This window comes from Globicephala melas, chromosome 6 (assembly GCF_963455315.2).
Source record: "Globicephala melas chromosome 6, mGloMel1.2, whole genome shotgun sequence".
Lineage (NCBI taxonomy): Eukaryota > Metazoa > Chordata > Mammalia > Artiodactyla > Delphinidae > Globicephala > Globicephala melas.
The window spans coordinates 11,223,000-11,249,852 of record NC_083319.1 but is presented as its reverse complement, the minus strand read 5'-3'; the positions used below and the strand labels follow the sequence as shown (position 1 = coordinate 11,249,852).

The window sequence follows — 26,853 nt, the reverse complement described above, 5'->3', positions numbered from 1 at the left end:
GCCCAGTGGGGTCTGGGAGCCAAACAAGGGGCGAGATGACAGAGCGGGTAGCATAGCAAGGCAGGCAGGACAGTGAGCTGCTTTCCTGTGCTTTTTTCCTTCCCCAGTCCACATTGGCCACGCCTGTGACTCCTGCTGTTCCTCGCCTGCCCCTGCTGGATCCAGAATGGCCCCCTAGTGCTACTGCCTCCTTGCCCTCCTGGTACCTGAACTTCTGGGAGGCAGAGGGGTGTAGGGGAGGAGACCAAGGGGACTCAAAGCTGCTAGGGTTCCAAGTGGCCACCTCACATCATGAGGTAACTGCAAAGGTTACACAAGCTAAAGCCCTGACATAGAAATAAAAACATCCACCGGATGCTAGCAAACAGGCTCAGGGCAATGAAGTGACCTGCCCGAGATCACCCTCTGGGTGAACCCAGGTCTGACTGCAGGGCCTGCAGCCTCCACTGCACCCCACTGGAGCACACAGTAGGCATTCAATAACTGTACATATGGGCGTGGGGACCTGACTCAGACCCCACCTCTCTTCTTCTCTCTCAGATAAGGAGTCTCTCTGGGACCCCTTCCAACTCCCCAGGTGAATCAAGGAACCCTTGGGTCACAGGTTGGTATGAGGGATGCCACCGAGAGGCTCTGCCTGCCCCCAGTTCAGCCAGCCCGTGGCCCATGTGCTACACCGGCCTCGAATGCAGAGGAAGGGAGGAGGCGCCATTTAGTTCAGCACCCCTATAACAGGCCCTGGGCTGAAAGCATCACTCATGTCCATCTCATTCCTGCCACTATACAGATGACAAAACAGGCTCAGCAAGGGGACAAAACTTGCTAGGTCATAGAGCATAGCTAGGGTTCAGCCCCATCCAGCCCCAAATGACTCCAAGCTCAGTGTCCTTGGCCCTGCCTACCCTACTCACCCTGCAAGGGTCAGATGCCCACACACTTCTCCCACATTGACCCTCCTCTCGCCCTGCAGCTCCAGTGGCCCCTGGAGAGGTAGTGGAGACTGCAGATGAGGTATGGAAGTTCCCAGGGCAGCGGCTGAGCTGGTGGCAGCCCCAAGAGTCCTGTGAGCAGCGGTTTGGCCACGTAGTACTGCAGCACCCAGATGCGGTCCTCACTCCACGGCTGCCTGACCCCATCAGGGTGGGCAAAAGAGAGGCCCCTCTGCAAAGACCCCCGCAGAGGCGTGAGTGTGGGCCGGGGCCTGGGAAGTGGGGGCTGGGGGGAGGGGGCTTTGGTGACCTAGAGATGGCAGCCCACCGTGACAGTCCTTGTGGCTTGAGACCAGAGGAAGTCCACATCGCATCTCAGGTTCCCTTGTCCTGGACCGAAAGTAGAGGGTTGACTCCTGGGCATGGGCACTGGAGCCCCATTTCTTCCTTCCAGAGGGAGGGAGGAACCAGAAGCCCAGAAGGGGCTCTACAGCTGCGCCAAAGGGCCGTCAGAAGCAGGACGGTGTGCGCAGCTGGGGAAACTGAGGTCGAGGCCCGTGTGTCCCCGGAGACGCGCGCACCGCGGCCGCACTAACGTTCGGCGAGAGGACCGCGGGCCAGGCGGCGTGGCTCCGAACGCCTCTGCCGGCGCTCGGGGCGCTGACAGCATGCGTGCACGTGCAGTGGAACGCCGCTTCATCCGACGCGGCCGCACTCTTCTCCCTGGCTGTACCCGCGCTGGCCAACGCGCTGCAGCTGCGCGCCTTCGCCGAGCCGGGCGGCGCCGTGCACGCGGCGCTCGCGGTGCGCGAGCACCACGCGTCTTTCCGCGCTGCCTTTCGCGCGGATGGCCGCTGGCACCACGTGTGCGCCACGTGGGAGCAGCTCGGCGGGCGCTGGGCGCTGTTCGCCGACGGGCGGCGACGCGCTGGGGCGCGGGGCCTAGGCGCGAGCCACCCACTGCCACCTGGCGGCATCCTCGTTCTGGGCCAGGACCAGGATTCTCTGGGCGGCGGCTTCTAGGCGCGTGACGCCTTCAGCGTCAACCTCACCGACTTCCATCTGTGGGCCCGGGCGCTGAGCCCCGCGCAGCTGCACCGGGCACGGGCCTGCGCGCCGTACCCCCGGCGGCCTGCTTTTCCGCTGGGATCTGGGCGCCCTGGACGTCACACCCTCGCTGCTACCGCCGGTGCGGGTGCAGCTTCTCTGTCTGGGTACGGCCCGCCCAGCCTCCTGTTTGTCAGGCCCCGCCCACCTTTTGGCTCCACCCCCAACCTCCTGGCTCCCATCCGCTTCCCTTCCGACTGGGGGACCCAGCCCACCTCTTGCCCACCGGGCCACGCCCACCTCTGGCCACGCCCCCGCCAGGCCTCCAGTACCTCGGGCGTCCGCCCAGTCCTAGCAGCCTGAATGGGCTCGCCCCCTGGCGACCTTGCTCCTCCCAGTGTTGGCTGCAGCACTTCTCTCCCAGGTTCCCACGTCGCCCCCTAACTCCGGGACCGCGTGTCCTGGCGCCCCCTCAAGTGTGCAGGCGCCTTCAAGGCCCGAAGTGTGGGCTGTGGGTCACAGGGACCGATGGGAAGCCAGCATGCGGCCCTGACACCTCTCCCACCCTGGCCAGTGCCCTCAGAGGAGTGCCCTATGTAGGACCCTGGACCCCGCACCGAGGGCTTTTTGTTTTGCTGCAGCCTCTGCCCTTCCTCTGCTGCTACCGGACAGGTGCGCCCTGTCCGGCTGTGCCTTGGGCTCTGCTGAAGGGGACGCTGGGTATGGACCACTGTAGGCTGAGGGGGAGCAGTTGGCACAGCCTGGGAATTCAGAATCTTCTCAGAGTTTCGGGGGCCTCCACGGAGTCTAGACCACAGACAATGGGGCCATACGGAACTGGGGGTGAATCCCAGCTGTGTGGGAGTCACCTCGAGCAGGCGATTTTGCCGTTCTTTGCTTGTTTCCCCATCCAGGACACCTGAGGCTCCAGACACACAGCCGTCAGTGTGCGCTTCTTCCCCGAGCGGCACAGGGGGAGGGGAAACCTCTGCGGAGGATGTTGCCCAGGGCTCAGTCTGGCATCCACTCCTTTGCAGAGACCTACCAGCAGCTGCAGGACGCCCAGTCATGGTCTGGCCAGGATGTTATCAGCCAAGTCAATGCCTTGGCCAATGCCATTGTGGTGAGCCCCCTCCCAGGATGCTGGAGAGTCTGGGGGCACTGTGGGTGGCATCCCTGCACCTCAGTGTCCTCACCTGTAAAGGGAACACCCACCTAATGTGTGTGCAGGAATTAAGGTTGTTCATGCCCCCTATTCTGGAGCCTCTGAGAGCTGGGGGCTTGTGACTAGTTAGACCCACACCCCCCAAGAAGACTGGCAGAGGCCAAGTACAGCCCCTTGCGGGGGGTCCCCTTGAGACAGACCAGCAGTCAGCAGCTCTTCTGCTCCACAGCTCCTCCCTGACCCTCTCTCTCTGAAGCCCACGGAGACCTGTCCCTGGCCGAGGCCTCCAGCTTCCTGGGAATCCTGGAGAGAGTCCTGACAAAGGAGACAGCTCCACTGGGGCCAGCTGCGCTGCTGGCTGTCATGCACTTCCTGAAAAGTGTGGCAGCCCTTGGGACATGGGAGCCAGAGCCCATGACTCGGCCCTGGGAGCAGCTGGGCCAGGCCGTCGTGTCTGGGGCCAGCCTGGTCCTGGAGGAGCAGCTGGCTGGTGTGTGGCTGTCAGTCAGCGAGGTGAGGCTGGCAGGGCTCGGTGGGGCAGGGGCCTGGGCTCTGGTTCCTACCTTGCCATCGACTGTGTAGCCACGGGCAAGTCAGCACCCATCTCTGAGCTCCATCTCTCCATCCATCAGGAGAAGCCCTTCTTCTGTCTGTTTTATAAGTTGAACTTCCACATACAACTGCTCTTGAACAACTTCTGCAGTTAAAAATTAAGAGCCACTAGTCAATAAGGGCCTCCCATATCCAACAGTCCACTGCCCACCTTAAGCAGGAGGTCCTCTCTGCTGAGTGTTCAGCCATGGAGAACAGAAGAGACAGATGGTGAGGGTGTTGGAAATCTCATCGTGGCAGAAGTGGCTGTAGGCCTGGGAGTCATCAGCCCAGAGAGGGAGAAAATGAGGGGTCATGAACATTGCCTGAAAAGCTCTGGGGCTTAAGAGGCAGACATGGTCCCCCTGTGACTTCAGGACAGAATTCAAAACTGGGCTTGGGGGTGGGGTGGGGATGGCACAACACAGGAGGCTGGGTCAGTGGAATGTTCGCCTGTCCAGGTGATGCTCCCCATCCTAGGGGATGTGTAAGCCCACATTTTACTGGGGATCTGAGACACCGTGACAGACTGGGGAAAACTGGCCTCTGAACCTCAGTTTTCTTCCCTGGAAAATGGGGATGATCATACCTGCCTTGCTTATGGAGAGGAGTAGGCGTCTATCAGGTCACTTGCCCACCACAGAGGAGGTGTCCCATTAGTGCATGTTCCCCCTCCCTGTTCTGTCCTCACCCCGCGTGGTTTCCTTTTTGGAACCTAAAACTTGAGCACCTGTTAGAGATCTAACACTGAGCCAGACCAAGGAAGCAGGAGGCACGGCCCTGCCTTCAGAGTGTACCCTGGTTGGCAAGCAACCTGCCAGCAGGCAGAGAGCACTGTGAGGCCTTCAGCTCGACTAGAGGATGACGTGGCTTAGGAGGGCATTGGAGAAGCCAGAGAAGGCTCATCAGGCAGGGCCTCAAGTGTCAGTCTGAGGAGCCAGGACTTGATCCTGGAGGCCCTGCAGAGCCACTGAGGGTCTGGAGCCTGCAGGCCACCTCACAGATCATTGAGATCCTGTTAACCGCAGTGGTCAGGGCAGGCAGCTGTGGGGCGCGGCGTCTGAGAGAGGGCTGAGTTGCGGCCTCCTCCCAGGTGGTGGGCGGACCCAAGGCCCTGGTGGTGAGCGAGCAGCGCCTGGCGCCCCTGCTGAGCACCATGCTGACCTCTGAGCGGCCCCGAACGCACATCCAGCACCACCATGCCGGTGAGCCTGACCACCACCCGTCCCACACATCTGGCCTCCGGGTGGGGCCTGGGCTCACACATCCTCCTCAGCCCTGGTCACTGGGAGTTCTCGGACTCCCACAGATACTCCATTCTCTTTCCTGCCTTTGCCCATGCTGTGCCCTCGATCCAGAACACTCTTCCTCTCTTGGTCTCCTAGCAAACTCGCATACATCCTTCAGAACCCTGCTTGAGCACCAGCTCTGCCAGGAAGGCTCCCCAGTTCTAGCTCTCTCCTGATAGTTCCTCTCTCCTCTGTTACCCCGGTGTTTTGAACATATCTTTTATCGCCTTTATGGTAATTACATAATAGCACCTGAAGTTCTCTGAGTGCCAGGGCTATTTCTGAGTCATTTCTGCATCTCAGGTTCAGACCCAAGGGCACACTCAGTGAGTGTTTGTAGATTGAGTGGGGTAGCACTTACAGTGGAACTTCAGGCAAAACTTGGGTCCTTCAGGTGCCCAGTGGCTTCTGGCAGCTCATTAATATTCATGTCCCATCCCCCCAGAGACTCCCCCTTCTCAGTGACCCCCTCTCCCTGACTTGGAGAAGTCAGACTTACCTAGGGTAAGTTGCTGAACCTCTCTGTGCAGGAATGGTGGCCTCCTAGGTGTGTGGCAGGGAGAGGGGAAGCAGACCCTGCCAGCACGGCCAGCCCAGCAGAAAGACCTCCCTCCTGAGGCCCAGCCCCTGAGCCCCATTTGCTCCCAGGCCTGGAGTTGCGGAGCCTACGCTCGAGGGAGACCAGCACGGAGGGCCAAGTGTTCATGATGCCCGGTGGGCATCCAGAGGGGCCTGGCCACATCCTCATCCCTGCTGCTGAAGTGAGGCGGCTCCTCAGGAAAGGCGGGTGAGGGAGAGGGGTGGTGGAGTCCTGTTGGGGTCTGGGTCAAACCTCAGCCCTCACAGCTGCTAGCTCTGCTATTTTGAATAAGTCACCTCACCTTTCAGAACTGCCTCCTCATCTGTAAAACTGTATTACTAGCGCTCACCTCGGTTGTTAAAGCTTAAAGCGCCTGCCACATGGTAGGTGTTCACTTAGTCCCCTCCCCTCAACCACACGTTTTCCCTCGGTGCCACCCAGGGGTGGAGGATTAGGATAAGGGGCAAAGGGCTTTGCAGCCGGCAGCTTAAGCACATCGACTATGGCTGGTTGAAATTCTGACTCTGCCACTTATTAGCTGTGGGATCTTCTGGAAGTCATTTAACCTCTATGAGACTCAGTTTCCCTATGTGTGAGGTGGGCAGAGCATTTCCCTCAGGACCAAGCTGTGGTGCTCGCTCAGTCACTGGGCGGGTCTTAGGCCCCCTTCTATTCATCCAGGCCTCTCTGGAGTCACCATGATCCACAGCTGGTTCAGCTCAAGTGTCTTCCAGTACACCCTGGGGGCCCCTGGCCGAGAGCCCCAGGCCCCTGACACCTCTGAAGAGGCAAGCAGAATGCAGAGGTGAGTGGGTCCCACCCAGCAGGCAGCTGAGGGCCTGGATCCCCTCACCAGGGAAGGCTAGGCCCCCATCCCCTCCCAGAGCCCCCATTCTGTTAGGCATATCTGCCCTTGGCAGCCCAGGGCCAAACCTGCTCCCCCCTGACACACACAGATTTCTGGGCCTGCCAAAGATGGGCTGGTGGGAACATGGCTCAGCTCCTGCCTGGGGTCCTGGCTTCAGTGCTGACTCTCAGGGAGGGAACAGGGCTTACTCAAATTACCAGAAAGAATGGAACCCAGCTGCCCTAATTCCCAGCACAGGACTTTTCCACAGAGGGTATCATCTGTTCTGCAGGGGCCTGGGTGACATGACCCCAGACATGTATGACCTCTCCCCCACAGATACCTGGTGTCCTTAAAAGCTCCCTTTCTCCCCACAGGTTCCTAGGCACCCAGGTGGGGTCAGCAATCATCTCATCTGAGGTGTGGGATGAAACCGGGGAGCCCAACACGGCTGTGACCTTTCACCTGCAACACTGGGCGCAGGTACTGGGCGATGCTTCTGGGAAACAGCCACCTGGTACTGTTATCCTGGTTTGGTGCCCCCCCGCTACATCCCAGTATTTGTTCACTGGACAACCAAGGTCTAAAATGTTCAAGAAAAATACTCATCCACAAGCCATCCCATTGTCCTCGAGAGAGGGGGAAGGGCAGTAGTGCATTGCACACTTACTTTATGGCGGGTGTCTTAAATAAGCAGCATTCATTTAATCTTCCAACGGCCCATTCCACAAAAGTGAGCTTGGAAGAGGTGCTGTGCCTGGCACCAGCTTATAAGTGGCAGAGCTGGGATTTCATTATAGGTCTGCATGACTTGAAAAACTGGTGGTTCCCATCAGATAATACAGGGAGATATGAGAGACCTGCACTGCAGTATGCTTCATAAGCATAAAAATAACCTAAATGTCCATCAATAGGGGATTACTTAGCCTTATAGAGCTATAAAATGGAATATCAGCTGAGGTTATGTAAAGAATGAGGTATTTTGCTGTAAATTGACAAGAAAAGATCACCAAGATACGTCATTTAATTCATTATATGTAATACACAAATTCCTTCTCGCTTTTGAAGCTTTAGAGCATTTCAGAGAAAGCTGAAGTCTCCTTTGCTCAAAACCACCAATCCCGGACACACACACCCCCCCCACACAGCTTATATCTTTTGTATATCATCTCAAGACTTCTTAAAAATCAGTTTCATTAAGGTATATTAATCTACATAGACTAAAACACGCATTTTAAGTGTACGCCTTGAGGAGTTTTGACCAGTGTATATACTCAGGTATCACTGCCCCAATCAAGGTATAGAACTTTTCCACCTTCCCAAAAGGCTTCTTCGTGCCCCTTCCCCGTCAGCCTTCCCCACGCTGACCCAGGAAATCACTGCTCTGTTTTCTGTGACTCTAGATTGTCTGTCTTTCCTAAAGCTTCGTTTAAATGGAACCATACAGCATGTGCCATGGTCTGGCTTCTTTTGCTCAGGTGGTATTTTTGAGCATCATCTACGTTGTTGCCTGTTTCAGTAATTCACTCCTCATTAGTGCTGTGTAGAATTCTGCTATATGGATAGACCATAATTTGTTTTTCCTTTTACTTTTTTATTAATTTATTTTATTTTATTTTATTTATTTATTTATTGGCTACATTGGGTCTTTGTTGCTGCTCGCGAGAGTTCCCTAGTTGTGGCGAGCGGGGGCTACTCTTCCTTGTATTGTGCGGGCTTCTCATTGTGTTGGCTTCTCTTGTTGTGGAGCACGGGCTCTAGGTGCGCAGGCTTCAGTAGCTGTGGCGCACGGACTCAGTAGTTGTGGCTCACGGTCTCTAGAGCTCAGGCACAGGCTTAGTGGGTCTGCGGCATGTGGGATCTTCCCTGACCAGGGCTCCAACCCGTGTCCCCTGCATTGGATTCTTAACCACTGCGACACCAGGGAAGACCCTCCATTTACTTGTTGATGGAGATTTGAGTTGTCTCCAGTTTGAGCTGCTATGAATAGATCCACTATGAACACTCATATACAGCATTTTTGTGGACATATGATTTCTTTCTACTGGGTGAATACCTAAAAGGGGACTTTCTGGGTTGTATGATAAATATATGTATACATTAACTTCCTAAGAGACTGTCCAACTGTTTTCCAGAGTCGTGTACTATCTTACATTCCCACTAGAAGTGTGTCAGCTTTGCAGTGTTCCATACCTTTGCTAACATCCTTAACTGCCTTTTTAATATTGTTCATTATAATGGTTGTGTACTGATGTCTCATTGTGGTTCTAAGTTGCAATTCCTTCAAGACCAATGATTTTGAGCATCGTTTTCTATACTCATTGCACATTCATATATCTTCCTTTGTTAAATATAAGTTCAAATCTTTTCCCCAATTTTCATTTTTTTAATTAAATAAATTTCAAGATGAGCCACTGGTTTTTTTTTTAATAGGAAATGCTCTTTATTATTTTTTTCCCAAAATTTTGCATTAGTCTGCTGTTTGCTTTTCTGATTACTGACATTTCTGCACATAAGCCATATAGATCCTCTCTTTTTAAATTTTATCTTCGTACTCCCCTCACTCTTTTTCTCCCTACCCCTGCCCCACCACCACTGGCAACCACCAATCTGTTCTCTGCATTTATGAGCTTGATTTTTTTTTTTAGAGTCCCCATATAAGTGAGATCATACAGTATTTTTCTTTCTCTGACTTATTTCACTTAGCATAATGCCATTGAGCTCCATCCACGTTGTTGCAAATGGCAAGATTTCATTCTTTTAATGGCTAACATTCTGTTATTATACACCACAATTTCTTTATCCATTCATTCATCAGTGGACACTTAGGTTGCTTCCATATCTTTGCTATTGTAAATAGCCATGAACATGGGGGTGCATATATCTTTTCTGAGTTAGTATTTTCATTTTCTTTGGATAGATACCTAGAAGTGGAATTGCTGGATCGTATAGTACTTCTATTTTTAATTTTTGTTGGAACCTCCATACTGTTTTCCATAGTGGCTGCACCAACTTACATTCCTACCAACAGTGTATGAGGGTCCCCATTTCTCCACATCCTCTCCAACACTTGTTATTTCTTGTCTTTTTGATAATAACCATCCTAACAGGTGTGGGGTAATATCTCATTGTGGTTTTGATTTGCATTTCTCTGATGTTTAGTGATGCTGAGCATCTTTTCAGGTACCGGTTGGCCATTTGTGTGTCTTCTTTGGAGAAATGCCTATTCAGATCTTCTGCCCATTTTTTAATTGGATGGTTTGGGTTTTTTGTTTTGTCTGTTTGTTTGTTTCTACTATGTCAAGGAGATTACCACCTATATTTTCTTCTAAAATTTTTATGGTTTCAGACCTTAAGTTCAAATCTTTAGTCCATATTGAGTTAATTTTTGTGTATGGTGTAAGATGGTAGTCAAGTTTCATTCTTTTGCCTGCGGCTGTCCAGTTTTCCCAACATCATTTATCAAAGAGGCTGTTCTTTCCCCGTTTTATGTTCTTGCCTCCTTTGCCATAAATTAATTGACCATATATGCATAGGTTTATTTCTGGGCTCTCTATTCTGTTCCATTGATCTATGTGTATGTTTTTAATGCCAATACCATACTGTTTTAACTTCTATAGCTTTGTAATATAGTTTGAAATCAGTAAGCATGACGCCTCCTGCTTTGTTCTTCCCCAATTTTTAAATTATTTGTCTTATCATTGAATTGTAAGAATTCTTTATATATTTTGAATACAAGTCCTTTGTCAGCTATATGTTTTGTGAATAATATCTTCTAGTCTCTGGATTGCTTTTCACTTTCTTGACAGTGTCTTTGGAAGATAAGTTTTGAATGTGATCAAGTCTGGTTTATCAGTTTTTATCTTAAATGGTTTATGCTTTTTGCATCCTATCTAGGAAATCTTGCTTATCCCAAGGTCACAAAGATATTCTCAGAGAAGTTTATCATTTTAACCTTTACATTTACGTCTATGATTTATTTCAATTCATTTATGTGTATTATGTTGGGTAGGGGTTAAAGTTCATTATTTTTCCATATAGACATCCCATTCCAATATCATTTGTTGAAAAGATTATTCTTTCTCCCATTGAATTATCACCTTTGTTGAAAATCAATTGTCCATATACGTGTAAGTCTGTTTCTGGGCTCTCTATTCTGTTCCAGAGATCTATACATCTATGTATACAGATCTATGTATCTGTATGGTAAGCCTTGAAATCAGGTTGTGTAAGTCCTCCAACATTGTTCTTCCTTTTCAAAATTGCTTTGACTAGCCTAGGGTGTTCACATTGCCATATAAATTCTAGAATCAGCTTTTTAATGTCTATGGAAACACCTACTGGGATTTTGATTGGGATTGCATTAAATCTCTCAAATTGAAATAAGATGATGAACTGGCATCTTAACAATGAATCTTCCAATCCTTAATCAAGGTATATCCCTCTGTTTATTTAGGTTTTCTTAAATTTCTCTCAGCAGTGATATACAGTTGTCAGGGTACAGGTCTTGAAGGTATTTTGTTAGATATACCCTTTTCTGTAAATGGTATTATTTTCTTAATTCAATTTTAAATTGTTCATTGCAAGTATACAGTAATACAATTGATTTTTATATAATGAGATTGTGTCCTGCAGCCTTGTTAGACTCACTTAGTACTTCTGGTAGCTCTCTTATAGAGTTCTTAGGATCTTCTACATCCCTGATCATGTTGTCTGCAAATGAAGACAGTTTTCTTTTCTCCTTTCCAATGCATGTCTTTTTTTTTTTTTTTTTTTTTTTCCGATTTTCCTTCCTTGGTGCAGTGGCTAGGACCTCTAGTTCAGCACTAAATAGGAGTGATGAGACCAAATCGTTTTGTCTTGTTCCTAACTTTAGGGGGGAGAGTATTCAGTCTTGAACCATTAAATGTGATGCTAGCTGTGGGCTTTTTGTAGATGCCCCTTGTCAGATTAAGTTCTCTTTTCTTCCTGCTTTGCTGAGAATTTTTATCATGAATAGCTATTGAATTTTGCCAAATGTTTCTTCCACATTGATAGGATCATATGGTTTTCTCTTTTATTCTGTTAATATAGTAAATTGCATTCACTAATTTTCAAATGTCAAACCAGCCTTGGATTCCTGGGATAAACCCCACTTGGTTATGGTGTATTATCCTTTGTATATATTGCTGGATTCAATTTGTTAATATTTGTTAAAGATTTTTGTGTTTATATTCTTGAATATGTAATATGTTCTGTAGTTTTCTTATACTGTCTTCCTCTGGTTTTGGTGTCAGGTTAATCCTAATCTCATAAAATGTGTTGGGAGTTATCTCCTCCTCTGTTTCCTAAGAGAGTTTTGCAGAATTGGTATTATTTCTTCCTTAAATGATTGATAGGCCAGTGAAGACCAGTGAAGTCTTTCAGTCCTGGTGTTTTCTTTGTGGGAAGTTTTTAAAGTATGAGTTATTTCTTAAGCTGATATAGGATTGTTTGGGGTGCTTTATTTCTTCTTGAGATGGTTTTAGTAATTTGTGCCCTTTAAGGAAATTGTTCCTTTCATCTAGGTTGTTCAATTCTAGCAGGAAGTTGTTCATAATAGTCACTTATTATCCTTTTCACATGTGTAGGATTTATAATGATGTTTGCCTTTTCGTTCTTGATCAGTTTAGCTAGAAGTTTACCGATTTTGTTTATATTTTCAAACAACTAACTTCTGAGATTGTATTTAGATATTAATTATATGAATTAAAATACATTAAAATGAAAAATAAATAAAAGTAAGGGATTGCTCATTGTGGCAAATTTGGAAAATGTAGAAAAGGATAAAGAAGACAAATCCTATTACCCAGAGATAGCTGCCCTAAACTTTTCCATGTGTTTCCCTTCAGCCTTTTTCTGGGTACATAATACTATATATATATATATTTTTTTTTTTTTTCCCTTTTGCAAAATCAAAGCCCTTGCGCTTTCAGCTGAGCCATGTAAACATTTGTGTTTTTCATTTTCCCCACAGGTGTTTTCTGCATTGTCTCTGTCACAGATGTCCCTTTGCCATCCTGTCCTTTCTCACCTGCTGCTTGATCCTAGCAATGCGTAGGCCTTGACTGCGGCCAAGTCCAGAACCGCCCACACCCTTCCCAGGGGATGGTCCAAAATGAACTTGACCCCTTCCCCTCCATGCATCCAGAGTATCTGCAGAGTTTTTTCTATTACAATTAACCCTGCCTAACCCTGTGAAAATCCTCACTTATAATATGTTTTGATTCTGGTGACTGTCTCCTGGGGATACATGGCCAGGTATGGAACTACTGGACACCAACAGTGTTGTGGCTTTTGAGTGTATAAGCTGCACTGATATTTCAGTTTGTACCACTTGAAAATGCGACCAGTGGTGTAACAATCGTCCATTTTAAAAGCAAACAGCAGGTTTTCTTTGTGTTCCAGCACCTAACATAGTACCTGAGACCCAGGAAAAATATTATGAGTGAATGAATACATGTGGTAATAATTCAGCCAACCCAAGGAATAATATGTTCTCTGGAGGCAACGTCACTGAGTGTGGAAGGAGCATGGAGTCGACCAAGTCACAACCCAGTCTAAGCTCTCTGCTGTGTGACCTTGAACAGATTAATTCCCCTCTCTGAGGCTCACCTTCCTCATCTGAAATTACATAAATTTATACCTGTCCCCTAGGTTGCTATGAATATCAACAACAATAAAGGACATGAAAGTACTTTGCAAAACACAAAGTATCATATTCTAGTGAGGTGATGTTGCTGTTACCCTCCCCAGTCGGGACAAATAGCCCAAGTCCTGAGCTCAGGCTGCCTCCCTGCTTGGTCTGGGACAGGTACCACCTGCCACCTGATGTCTTCTTTCTGCTTGATGACATAAAGTCCATAGTGTTGTCATTGTTCATTACAAAAGAACTAACATGTTCATTATAACACATTCAAACTGAGACCTAACTATTGTTAAGTTGGCTGTGTGTCTGATTCCAGACCTTTTGTGCATGTGTTTTCACAATTACATAGAACCTTATTTTTTTTTTAACCATAAATGGGCTCCTACTATGCAGAATGTCAGGCAGCTTTTTCCTGTACTGAAAAACATATGGCGATGCTGGAGAGGGTGTGGAGAAAAGGGAACCCTCTTGCACTGTTGGTGGGAATGTAAACTGATACAGTCACTATGGAGAACAGTATGGAGGTTCCTTAAAAAACTAAAAATAGAACTACCATACGACCCAGCAATCCCACTACTGGACATATACCCTGAGAAAACCATAATTCAAAAAGAGTCATGTACCATAATGTTCATTGCAGCTCTATTTACAGTAGCCAGGACATGGAAACAACCTAAGTGTCCATCGACAGATGAATGGATAAAGAAGATGTGGCACATATATACAATGGAATACTACTCAGCCATAAAAAGAAAAGAAACTGAGTTATTTGTAGTGAGGTGGATGGACCTAGAGTCTGTCATACAGAGTGAAGTAAGTCAGAAAGAGAAAAACATATACTGTATGCTAACACATATATATGGAATCTAATAACAACAACAAAATGGTTCTGAAGAACCTAGGGGCAAGACAGGAGTAAACACACAGACATAGAGAATGGACTTGAGGACACGGGGAGGGGGAAGGGTAAGCTGGGACGAAGTGAGAGAGTGGCATGGACATATATACACTACCAAATGTAAAATAGACAGCTAGTGGGAAGGAGCCGCATAGTACAGGGAGATCAGCTCGGTGCTTTGTGACCACCTAGAGGGGTGGGATAGGGAGAGTGGGAGGGAGACGCAAGAGGGAGGAGATATGGGGATACATGTATACGTATAGCTGATTCACTTTGTTATACAACAGAAGCTAACACACCATTGTAAAGCAATTATACTCCAATAAAGATGTTAAAAAAAAAGATATATATATATATATATATATATATATATATATATATATATATATATATATGGCGAGCTCTTTCCCCAACAGCAGATAGAGACCTGTGTGTTCTTACTAGGCAGAGCATCCTGAAGGGAAGACTCACAGTGGTTTGTTAGCTTGTTAGCTTGTTCCTAGGATTTCGATATTAACCATAATGCCAACCTGAAACTCTACTCACGTCACCTTCCTTCTGCCGCCCTGCCGGCATTCTTCTCCAGTCCCTGCACCCACGACCCATGCTGGGCAACCCCCTGGTCCCTCAAACGCAGGAGGCCTCCACATCCCCCTGCATTGTCTGGCCTCTCTCCTTGCCCACATGTGCTCACACACCTGCCCTGTCCCTGTTGGCTGCCCTTAGGCCTTCCCTCCGAAGCTGGTGGAGCCTGTCTGTGCTTTCTGGAACTTCAGCATCGGGTGAGTTTCCAAGTTCTTTCTTTATTATTTTTTTTAATTTTTAAATTTTATTTATTTTTGGCTGTGTCGGGTCTTAGTTGAGGCATGTGGGATCGTTGTTGTGGTGTGTGGGCTTCTCTCTAGTTGTGGCGTGCGGGTTTTCTCTTCTCTGGTTGTGGTGCTCAGGCTCCAGAGGGCGTGGGCTCTGTAGTTTGCGGCACATGGGCTCTCTAGCCGAGGCACACAAGCTCAGTAGTTGTGGCACACGGGCTTAGTTGCCCCGCAGCATGTGGGATCTTAGTTCCCTGACTGGGGATCAAACCTGCGTCCCCTGTGTTGTAAGGCTGATTCTCTACCACTGGATCACCAAGGAAGTCCCCCAAGTTCTTTAAATAAGGCACTTGAAAAAAAAAAAGACATCCAGGGACTTACCTGGTGGTCCAGAGGTTAAGAGCTGCGCTTCCACTGCAGGGAGCCAGGTTCCACCCCTGGGGAACTAAGATCCGCATACCCTGCAGTATGGCCCAAAAAATAAAAATTTTAAAAATTAAAAAAAAAACGTCTGTTCTATTTGAGGATGAGACAGGACTAAAGCATGTTTTTGGCCTCCAGCATGTTTTTGGCCTCCATTCACCAACTTCCTTGCAGGGGTGGTTCCAAGCCCCACTCAACTGGGGACAAGTTGGGGCAGGAAAGCCTGTTACCCAGGAGGTAGTGAGCTCCCTATCATAGTAGGTATGTAAGCCTACTCTGTGGGGTACCTAGGAAGAGACTCATCTGTGGAATGGGTGTTAGAGTTGATGAGGGAATGAACATCAATCACTGTTGCTTAGTAATTAACGCAGTTAATCAATGGTGATCATTGGTATCAACCCCATCCTCCTACCATTCCTGAGAAAAGTACATTTTACAGATGAAAAACTGAGACTCAGGGAGGGGCAGTGACTTGGCCAAGGTCACATAGCTGGTTAAAGGCAGGGCACTGAGGGACCCCAGGCTTTGGGGAGAGGCTTTCCCCTGCTTGCCACCTGTCCCCCAGCCCCATGTCCAGCCCATCTCAAGAGCCCTCTGTTCACTATTCACCCCAAGCCCAGACTCAGGGGGCTCCTGGGCCACCACTGGCTGCTCCGTGACCGCTCTGTACCAGGACTCAACCACCTGCTTCTGCAACCACAGCGCCGTCCTGTTGCAGGTGTACGACGTCCAGGTGAGTACTGGGGAGGGGGCAGGGAAGCAGGGGAAGGTGATGTCAGAACCAAGTTTTAAAGGATGCACTGGAGTTGAACAGAAAGGCGTTCCAAGCAGAGGCCCATCTGAGCAAAGGCAAGGAGGCTAGAAATGGCAGACGAGTTACGTTCTAGAACTGCAATGTGTCTGGGGCTTCCAGTGCGATGCCTGGGGTCAGGGGATGGCAGTGAACAAGGTAGGCATGGGTCAGATGGCACAGGCCTGGAAGGCCAGGCCCACGCGCTTGGATCGTGGTCCTGTTGCAGAGGGCAGATGTGGAAGAGTGTGAAGCAGGCATTAGATTTACATGAGGGAGGCCCCTGGTGCGGGGAGTGAGGCTGAGGTGGGGGCCAGGGGGGAAAAGCAGTTCGGGGGCTGCGGGCCTGGCCTAGGAGAGGGGAGGGGCCCTGCGCCAGGGAGCAGTGGGGAGATGTGGAAGACTGGCTGAGGAGGAGGGGTGACCTGGGCCACCGGGAGATGAGGGACTCGTCTCAGGAGGCACAGGTGGGCAACGGGTTTGCAGGTCTGTGGGGTCTGTGGTCCGGTGCTCGGGGCGGGAGGGGTCTCAGCTAGCCCCAAGGGCCAGTAGGTAAAGCCATGGCCAAGGTGAGGTTAGAAGTAAAATGAGTCGCGACTAAAGACAGGCCCTGAGAGGCATTAGCATTTACAGCCTTGGGGGGAAGCCAAATTCCAGGAGGAGGCCAAGCAAGGCGGGCTTGCTGGGCCAGAAGGGGACTCAGGTTAAGTGAGACGGTGCCTGAGCCCAGGAATGCTGGGGTCACTTGGCCTGTTCGGGAGCACGCTTGAAAAACATGCTACCGAATGCATTTTTCCTGTAAAAACAGAGCGTGGACGTCGGACACATTGTGAGTAATCCGTGCCAGCTCCCTGTCCCCCTCAGTGGGTGGTTGTCACATGCCACCCCTCCTCCCCATGGGCATGTCGGTGGTCACTTACAGTCTAGTGCTTCTCGGTATCTGAGGAGTCCGTGAAAGCTGGGCCCCTCTCCAGCAGGAGAGAACATGCAAATGCTCATTATCAAGTTGCTGTGTGCAGGCCTGGCCATCCCTGCTTCACGGCAGAGAAGGCGGTTGAGGAGCCTGGGAGCTGCCGGCTGGGGGGCGGGGGGGTGTGGGCGAGTGTCCCGTCGGGCCAGGGCGGTGGTGGGGCTGCTGTCCTCCGGGATCTCTGTCCCTCCCACAGAGGGGCCCCGATGGGGGGTCCCTGCTGAGGACGCTCTCGTCTGTGGGCTGCGGTGTGTCCTGTGCCCTCGCCACCACCTTCTTGCTCTTCCTGGCGGACGGGTGAGGCAAGCTCACCACCTTGCCTGGCACCCTGGGCCTGCCCCGCCCCTCGTGGGCCTCCACGTCCCTCCTCAGGTGGGTGTCCATCCTCGGTCCGAGAAGCCCCTGTGGAGCCGCCCTTTCCTCCTTCACTGGCCGGTTCACTGGGACGCAGGTTGTGGCGGGGGTGGTCCTTGCTAACCAACTCCTCTGCCTGTCCAGGGTCCCCCAGTCAGAACGAGCCACAGTCCACAAGAACCTCACCTTCTCCCTGGCCTCCGCCGAGGGCTTCCTCGTGGCCAACGAGTGGGCAAAGGAAAACAAGGTGGGCGGCCAGCGGGTGGGCTTGTGAGCTCAGGGGGGCCTGGGAAAGCACCTTCAGCCTTTTCTAGGTTGCCCCCCATATCTTCACTTGGCTCCATTTCCGGGGAGGAGTACGGCCTAGAGAAGAAAGACCCTGAATGTTGGAGCTGGGCCCAGGGCGCTGCCCCGAGACCCTACCCGCTCATACTGCTTTGCGCTGGCTACGCCAGGCACGGACAGGGGACCCAGGGTGGACCGCACCCATGACCGGCCTCCGTGGGGAGCCCTCACCCTCCCACACAGGTGGCGTGTGTGGCCGTCACAGCAGTGATGCACCTCCTCTTTTTGGTCGTCTTCTCCTGGATGTTGGCGGAAGGGCTGCCGCTGTGCAGCAAGGTGGTGGCTGTGCGCATGCGCCTGGGCCCCAGGAAGCCGCTCTGCTACGCCAGAGGCTGGGGTGAGTCCCTTCTGCTCCTCACTCTTGCTCTGTTCCCCTCCACCCTGCCTCGCGTAGCCTCTGTTATGTCCAACACTCGCCGCCCAACACCCTCCTCCACCGGCACCCAGCGCCACCCAGTGGCCAGCGCCCGTGTCTGACACAAACTCAGCTCCGTCGACCTCCAACTCTACCCAGCTCCAATTCTTTTTTTTTTTTTTTTTTTTGCGGTACGCGGGCCTCTCACTGTTGTGGCCTCTCCCGTTGCGGAGCACAGGCTCCGGACGCGCAGGCTCAGCGGCCATGGCTCACGGGCCCAGCCGCTCCGCGGCATGTGGGATCTTCCCAGACCGGGGCACGAACCCGTGTCCCCTGCAACGGCAGGCGGACTCTCAACCACTGCGCCACCAGGGAAGCCCCCAGCTCCAATTCTTAATCCTCCTCCACTTCAACTGCCTCAGCTCCCAGCCCCCGGCACTGCCTCCCTAATCTGAAGCCAGCTAAACCCACGCCAATCGCCAGTTTCCAACTCTGTTGATTCTCAGCCCTAAGGCCTCGACTCAATCTCAGCTCTTCCGCTCCCCAACTACTCGGGGCTCCAGTGCCACCCAAAATATCAGGCCCACCCAACCCCACTCCCTGGATCTCCCAGTGCCGCCAGTATGCCCACTACTATGGGACAGCTGGAGGATGCAGCTCTGGACGGGGGCTGGCTCCCGAGAGACACGGTCCTGAGGTCACCTCTTCTTCCCTTAGGCGTGCCTGTGGCCATGGTGGCCATCACCCTGGCCGTGTCCCCCCATGACTACGTGGCCACTGGGCACTGCCGGCTCATTGTGCACACAGGCGCCATCTGGGCTTTTGTGGGGCCCGTGCTGACCATGAGTGGGGAGGCCTGGGGCCCCTGCAGGGGAGGGACGTGTCGGGGAAGGGGGAGGGTGCCCCCACTGATACCAGATCTCCAGGCCAATACCTGCATCCTGGTCCGTGTGGTGATGGTCACCGTGTCCAGGGCCCGCCGCCGTGCCCGCACGCTGAGCCCGCAGCCCTGTGTGCAGCAGCAGATCCCGATCCAGATGTGGTGAGGCCCCAGACTGGGGGGGTCAAGAAGAAGTGGGGGGAGCCAGGTGTGGCCACGTGTGCTTATGAGTGCAAGGCTATAAATGAGCATATGTCTGCAGTGTGTCTGTGCTGCATGTGCACACATGCTCATGCGTGTGGGCGTGTGGAAGTCTGTGCCCATGCGTGTTACCTGTGCGGATGGTAATTGAGCCTGTGTGTATATGACGTGGGGTGTGGACATCAGCCACTGTCCTGGCGACTCACCTTCTGCAGAAAGCACTGATGGCCTGGTGGGGACAAGGTAGAGGAGACCCCCAAGTCAGGCAGTCCCTAGAAGTTCAGGTTCAGGGTGAGAATCTAGGTCTCTACCCCTGCCAAGAATCCCCATCACTCTCCAGGACCATATCCTGCTGGAGCGGGCACACACCCCCAGCCTTCCTCCTCACCACCACCCCTCTGCCAAGGGCAGGGCAGCCCAAGCCAGTGGGGCCTGAAAAGCCAGGCAGCCCCAGGGGTCCCCTTCCAGACTCCATGCCCCCTGGACCCACTGTCCAGGCCTCAGCCCTCCCCCTGGACAGCTGCGACTCCCTTCCTTTGAGCCCCGCTTGGGACTGGGAGCCTATCTCCCCAGTGCCACTACCTCTACTTCATGCCACTCTGGGTGTCTGAGAAGGGGCCACCAGGTCCAGCCGAAAGTTCCAGCTATACCTAAGTCCTGAGCCTCAGTCTCCAGTCTGCAGCCCCGACCCCTCTCCAGGCACCTTCCAAGGGCTGCCCTCCCCAGAACCCCGTGGGGAGCCCCCTGGCCCCCTGGCCTCCCTCAGTCCAGCCTGCTGTCCCGCGGGGCCACCGTGAAGCCAGTGTTGGTCCTGCTGCCCATCCTGAGCCTGACCTGGCTAGTCAGCATGCTGGTGCACCTCAGCCCGTCCTGGGCCTATGCCACCGTGGGCCTCAATTCCTTGCAGGTACCTCCGGGCCCAGGGCCCGTGTGGGACCAGGGCTCCACCATGCACTGGAGCCCAGAGGGTGTGGCTGGTTTGTCAGGGGGCTGGGGAGGGAGTGTCCTTTCTGTCATGGGAGTCACCAGCAGCCTCAGGGACACTGTCAAGGGGAGGGCGGGTGAGGGGGAGAGTGGAAACAAACCTCCAATCAAAGAGCAGTATCTCAGGGAGGATTTGGGGGCCCATTTGGCAGGTGAAGAATCTGAGGCCCAGAAAGGGGGTGGCTAAGATGCCTCGTGCCCTGACGCTCAAGGGCACAGCAGAAGTTCCAGTCCCCAGGCTGTGCTAGAGCCACTTCTGGCCTCGGCAGGAAGCCGAGGATGGGGGTGCAGGACACCAGGGACCTCTCCCCTTGGGGTCTGTGGATGGCCTACTGTGGGGCAGCATGAGCTGCTCCATCGGTGAGGACAACGGTTCAGAAAAGGTTTTGGCTGGAAGGACATGACCCACATAAATGAAGCAGTAACATGGGACCGCAGGAACCCCCCTGTGTGCCTTTCAGGTCCTGTGTCCTGGAGCCACAGAGATGGGTCAGACTAAGCCCTTGTCTTCAGGGGGTTTGCAGATCTATGGGGGACCCAGGCACAGACACAAACAGCCACAGCCCTGGGAGCTGAGTGCTGGGAGGGAGGTCAGTCCAAGGAGGGCCCAATCCGCCCCCGCCCTGCCCTGCCCCTCAGCCTCCCTTGTACCCCCCAGCACCTCTTCCTGTTGTCTGCACTCCCCACTCCCAGCTCTGCCGCGCCCAGGTCCCTCTCAGGGCTGAAAAGTGAGGTGTCCCACGGATTGACAAAGACAAGCTCGGGAAATCAAGTGCAAACTCTGTCCAGGGTCCCTGTGTCCCAGAGCTGGGCTTCCTGCTGATGGATGCCTACGTGCTCTGAGTCCTGACCAGGATCATATTTATATCTCTGAACAGGCCTTACAAACGGGGAAACTGAGATTCCATGGCCTCACAGGAGGAAGGAGCAGCACTGGGGCCCAAGTTCAGAGTCTGTGTTCTCAGCCATTAGGATATTCAGCTTTGACCGCAGAGGGGCCTGGTTCCTGGAAGAGCTGCCGAGGCTGGGAGTGGGGGTGGGGAGCTGGGGTCAGGAGGGGCACCCTCATCCAGTCAGTTATTCATCCATCCCTGCGAGATGTTTTGAATGCCCACTAGAGGCCAGGCACTGTGCTAGGCGCCAGGGACACAGCAGCAAAGGAGGCTGCAAAATGCCCTGTTCTTGTGGAGGTGACATGAGTCGGGGAGGCAGACGATGCCCAAGACCAGGGAGTGAAGTGTTAAGGGAGGGATGAGGCAGGAAGAAGGGAGGGTGCAAAGGGGGTTGGTCTCCAGGGTCCTGGTCCATGTTGTCTTCTCCCCCTGGGCCCTGGGGACTCGCCACTCTCTGCCAGGCAGGCATGGGAATGGAGAGGGGAAAGGACAGGGGCTGTGGGAGGTGGGGGGTGCAGACTGCTCAGGGAGGATGGAGGTTGTGCCCAGAGAGGGGCCGGGAGAGTGAAGAAAAACTGGGGTTCCAACGCTCTTCCTAAAGAAGCACGGCTCCCAGAGACCTGGCGGGGCCTGAGCAGCTGGAGACAGAGATGGACACAAGAGAAGCCCTTCCTCCAAGCCCTGCACTCCCAGAGCTCCGCGGGCTGGAATTCCAGCTCAGCCCACTTAGCAGAGGGACCCTACCCAGGTCTCTCCACCCTGCCTCAGAGTGGCGAGGGCACCAGCATCCTGTTGCTATGGCAACTACTCCAGCTCCATCCCTGCCTGTGGCCCTCAGGTGGGCAGAGCTGCAGCCAGGGAGCCAGAGCCACCATCACCACGCTGTCTGCCTCCCTCTCAGGGCAGGTCCTTTCCTCTCCCGGTGTCTCATTACTTCGTCTCTGTCTCTGAGTTTTCCCTGGGATTCTTTCTCTGTCTTTCAGGCTCTGTCACAGGCTCCTGTCCCTGTCCCCACCTCCTCTGGCATGGACCCACCTGGCTCTACATCTCCCCTTCTGTTGGGCTCTGACCCGCTGTCTCTTGGTCCCTTACCCTGCTTCTCCCTCTCTCTGAGTGTCACCTCTCTTGCCCCCTCCCAACCAGCCTCAGAACTTCAGGTCTGGTAAAGGAGGGGAGAGGCTGCCTTATGGGGGAGTCAGAAGGCATGAGACCTGGGCCCACTCTGATGTTCCTGTGACTGTCTCAGGGCAGGTCCCCAAGTTAGGCTCAGAGCCGTGTTCTCTGGGTCCCTCCCGGCTGCTTCCCTCCCCAGGCCTGGCCTTTCCCTCTCCTCTCTCTTCCATCATACCTGCGGTCTCTCCATGTCTTTCTCTTCCTGCCCCACCTCCAGCCCCGTCCCTCTCTCACTCTGTCTTGGGCGTAAGCTGGGCAGAACCTGCCCAAGGTGACCAGGGAGCAGGCCTGGGGCTGGAGGGACTGAAATCTGCTCTGACTCATTCATTCACTCTTGGTGATTTGTCTCCGTCTGGCCCCTGTGCCAGGTTTTGTGGTGGAAGAGCAGAGCCTCACTTCTGCAACTAGCTGTAGCTCACACCTACCCTGCCTGAGAGTGTTGTTGGGAGGCCTGCACAAGTTGAGACAGGCCTCAGTTTCTACATCTATATAAAGGGGGGGATCATATTCTCCACCTCGTGGCACCGTTCTGGGGTTCCACTGGCAAGATATTTGCAAAGGGCAAAGCATAACACCTGGCACACATCAGGAGCGCCGTGAACGTGAGCACATTTGTGTCATTCGGTCATTCAGCACGTACTTCCCCAGCGCCTCCCGTGCTGGGCTGCATACTGGGGAAAGTGGTGGAACTCAAGATCGAGGAACCCACCCTTGGGGGTCTCAGCCTGAGGGACGGACAGACACCAAAACCACACAACCACAGCGGGCACGATTGAGGCTGAAAGGCTAAGGGGCAGTCGGGGCCGTATGGGGAGGCAGAATGGGCACTCCCTGGAGGCAGTGATTCTCAGCTAATACCTGAACGCTGTGTGGAGAGAGGGGGAAGAATGTTTTAAGTCAGGGGAGCACAGTGGGATCAGATGGAGGGAGACATGGGGTTGGGAGAGCTGGTGAGAAAGCGGACAGGAGGGAACATGGGGGCCAGACTGTGCAGGGTCCCTAGAGCTGTTGTGAGGAGCTCAGACTTCACCGCAGGGGTACTAGGGAGCCTTGGAGGATGTTAGGCAGGTGCTGGTGTGGTTGGGTTGGAGTGCATCTGTTTGAGTGTGAGGAGTGAGTAAAAGGAGACAGGATGGGGGAGGCTGTGCAGGGGCTTTGGAGAGAGCAGAGGCTGGGTGTGGGGGGCTGGGAGGCCCAGAGTCTGTCTTAGGGGCAGAGTTGGGGCTGGTAGCAACCCAGTTGGTGCCTGGGAGCCAGGGGGAGTAGTCAGGCTCTGGGGCTCCAGCTCTCAGCCCTGGGAAACTAGAGGGCCTCAAGGAACCCCATGTCCCCTCACCTGTGTCCTCTTGGGGAGGAACTGTTACATTGTCCAGGGGGAACCTGAGGAAGTCCTAGGCTCCACATGCTACCCGCTGAGTCACACTTTTGCTCTGTCTCCTACCCTGGGCCCCAGGGTCCCTCTCCATCAAATGGGGAGAATGAATCCCCCCACCCCCAACCATGGAGCTGCTGTGAGGGTCAAGTGTCACCCCAAGTGTGCTGGTGGTTTGTGAGTGGCGAGGCCGTAGTGGTCCTCGCATGTGTGGGAAGGAGCCAGCTATGACTCAGCCACTATGCTGAGTCCTTCACACACAGACGGAAGCAAGTCCTGGCCTCTTCCCCACTTTCCAGATGAAGAGACAGAGGCTCCGAGAGGAACTCAGCTAGAGATACAATCAGAATGCAACCAGGGTCTGCTGTCCCTGGACCTGATTTAGCCTTGGAGCTTCCGGAAGGTGTCGCCTCTCCCATTCCCCACCCTTGCAACATGGTGAGGGTGTGAGGATGGGGCAGGTCAGGGGGGTGGGGCTTGGAGGGATAGAGGGCAGAGAGGCTGCCTCTTGACCAGAGACTGAAGGCAGGGGGTCCAGCGGGGCAAGGCCCCTCCTGGTTCTCTCTGCCACAGAATGCCACAACTGCCTGCTCCCCATGGCGGACTGGGGGGCAGGGCAGGATTTGTGTTCATCCTCCTGTGTCTCTAAATGTCTCTGGAGGTGTGTCTGCTGCGGTGCCAGGCCAGACACTGGGGGAAAGGGGATGGGGCTCCCAGGTAGTGACACCCACCCTCACCCCGGGTCTGTCCCCAGGGGGCCATACATCTTCCTGGTCTATGCAGCCTACAACACGGGGAGGTAAGTCAAGGGATACTGGCTGCTGGAGGGTGGGATGTGGGTGGAGGCGGGCAGGGCTTACTTGCAGAGGGCTCTGCGACTGGCCCGTGGAGGTCAGGAGAAGGTCCCAGGCCTGACCCTGGCCCCATCCTCCAGGTCCAGAGCGTCCTGCAGAGGATGACTGAGAAGGCGGCAGCGGAGGCATTCACGGTGGGCAGGCCGGGGGTCCGTGGGGTGGGACGGTGGGAGGTCCCACCTACAGCCGGATCCCAGCGCTGATGCCCTTTCCTTTCAGGCTCGCTCCTGTCCCGCGGGCCCGGGGTTCCACCCTAGGCCCTCACGTCCCTGGGAGGTGGCCCGTGACAACCCAGTAGTCTTGGCTCCACCCTGAAGACACCTGGCTCTTAGAGGTAACACCACACCACCCTCAAGTCCAAGTGCCACCTGGTGCGTCGGTCTCCCCAGTGCTCGGGCTGAGCTAGGAGGGCCACGGCAGATTCCATTAGCCCATCTTAAAGACAAGGAGACTGAGGCCTGGGGAATTCTGCAACTGCAGGACCAAGGGGATGGCTTAGAAAAGGCTCCTTTCCTCCCATCACCACCACCAGAGAACAAGAGTCCCTGGTGCCCAGCCCAGAGGCAGAGCTTGCCCAGGGTCACTTTCCCTGGGTTTCCATGCAGAAGGGATGTGGAAGGTTCCCAAAGGCAGGTAGGTGGATGAGGTTCAGGGCCCTGAGATAGGGCACGGGTTGAATGACTTAAGGGTCCGGCCAGGAATTTAAATCCCAGCTCTTACTTCCCCTGCTCTGTGCCCTTGGGCAAGGTCTCTCTGGGCCCTAGTTTCTTCATCGCTAATCTATGAGGTAAACTTTTGAGTGGATTCTTAGGGTCTTTGATAATGAGGTTCCTGTCCAGGGTGGGGGGAGCAGAGAGAGAGCTTCCTGCCTCAGCCTCCTATAAGTTCACCTGCTGGAGTGTTTTCCCCCTACTAGGGACGCACGGCCCCAGGATCCCCACAGCGTTCTCCTCCATTGCAGAACCCAAAAGACCGATGAGGCTGGGACAGGGGTGGCAGGACTCTGCCGAGGGGCTAGCAAGTGTGACCGGCAGGGTCAGGGAAACCACAGGGACCAGGGCGGGCCTGGGGTGGGGCTTCCCCTGGGGATCCAGAGGGCCCGTCCCTCAGTTACCAGGCTGAAGGGGGCTGGGAGCGGCTGGCAGAACTTGAATGCCAAGGCCACTGGGGATAGAAGAGTCATCACCAGGGTAGCCGAGGGCCCCCAGAGCAAGGGGAACAGGAGTCGGGCCCCCGCCCCCAACAGACCTCCTCTGTCCTCAGGCCGTGCAGCTGACCACATTCAGGGCTTCAGGTGTAGCTCCCACCTCAGGGGGTTCCCCTTTTCCCTTTGGCGTCCCGACACCCCCTCAGCCCCACTGTACCGGAATGGAAGTGATTTGAGAAGCAACCACAGCTGACCTCCCACAATTTGAGGGGCTCTTCCCCTCACTCCACTCCTTGCTGGTGCCTGAAAGTCCCCCTTAGCGCCCTGTGGGCTCTGTCAGTGATAATGCAGTGCTCTGGGGAGGGGCTTACTCAGGGAGTGAGTCTGGGACCCCTTCCCAGGCCAGCGCTGCCGGGCTCCAGGCCTGGTGGTCTGAGAGGCTTCCAAACCCGGTGAGGAGCAAGTACTTTCCCAAGACCTCAGTTTCCCCAGCTGGACAGCTGACGGGGGCGTGATGGGGGGGCCTGTGGGTAGCAGGGCAGGGCCAGGACCACCTAGGCCCCGCTCAAGGAGAGCTCGGCCTGGCCTGAGGGGAGCCTCAGGGACCCTGGTCACTGCCAGCCTCTCTGGGCCTGGGTTCCCACAGTCTTAAACCAGAGACAAGCCTATGAGGGGCGGGCTTAGCACTGCCCAGCCCTCCAAGCAGGGAATTCCTTCCCACCAGAGCAAGAGGCCTGCCTATGGAGCTCTGACCGGGGCTGAGCTCTGTGCTAAACCCGGGCATCTGCTGACTCCTTTCATGTGGTGACCTGGGGAAAGGGGGGTGCTGTCGCCCTCCCACTGTGCAGATGAGGAAGCTGAGGCATAGAGAGGAGCCCTGACCAGCCAGGGTCAGTGGCAGAGCTGGGGTCAGGGCCCCCACCCGCGCAGATGAGGAAACTGAGGCACAGCAGTAGTCACGTGGGGGTAAGCGTAGGCACATTTGAACCCAGGTCTGTATGACCCCAGACCCCCACCTGGCCTCCACCCCTGGCAGGTGTCCCAGTCCTTCTGAGTCTCAGCTTCCCCTTCTGCAAAATGGGCTGGAGGCGGCCCCTGCAGGCCTGCCTGGAGGGCGCAGGCGCCCTGCAGGCGGTGGGCGTTCCGAAGGGGCCGAGAGGCACCCCCCACCCCCCCCACATTGGCTTCCAGCCCCCCACCCCGCCCCCGCAGGCGCAGCGTCTGTGGGAACAAGAGAGCCGCAGCGGTGCCTCTGCACTCAAGCGACAGCGCCTTTGTCTCTGCTGA

The 26,853-nt window shown here is 53.9% G+C and overlaps 1 protein-coding gene across 1 annotated transcript; it reads left to right on the top strand.

Annotated features, from left to right (window-relative positions):
* Nucleotides 1-166: 166 nt before the first annotated feature.
* On the top strand, nucleotides 167-26,853 carry ADGRD2 (adhesion G protein-coupled receptor D2). The gene is given in 24 exon segments (XM_070045724.1): nucleotides 167-202; nucleotides 541-604; nucleotides 971-1,183; nucleotides 1,501-2,048; nucleotides 2,050-2,143; nucleotides 2,551-2,610; nucleotides 2,613-2,648; nucleotides 3,014-3,099; nucleotides 3,371-3,385; nucleotides 3,388-3,654; nucleotides 4,826-4,937; nucleotides 5,670-5,804; nucleotides 6,283-6,406; nucleotides 6,826-6,931; nucleotides 7,545-7,552; nucleotides 14,651-14,691; nucleotides 15,869-15,981; nucleotides 17,205-17,305; nucleotides 17,507-17,609; nucleotides 17,891-18,044; nucleotides 18,780-18,908; nucleotides 18,981-19,103; nucleotides 19,929-20,120; nucleotides 26,603-26,853. Coding segments are annotated over 24 exon segments (3,111 nt in total).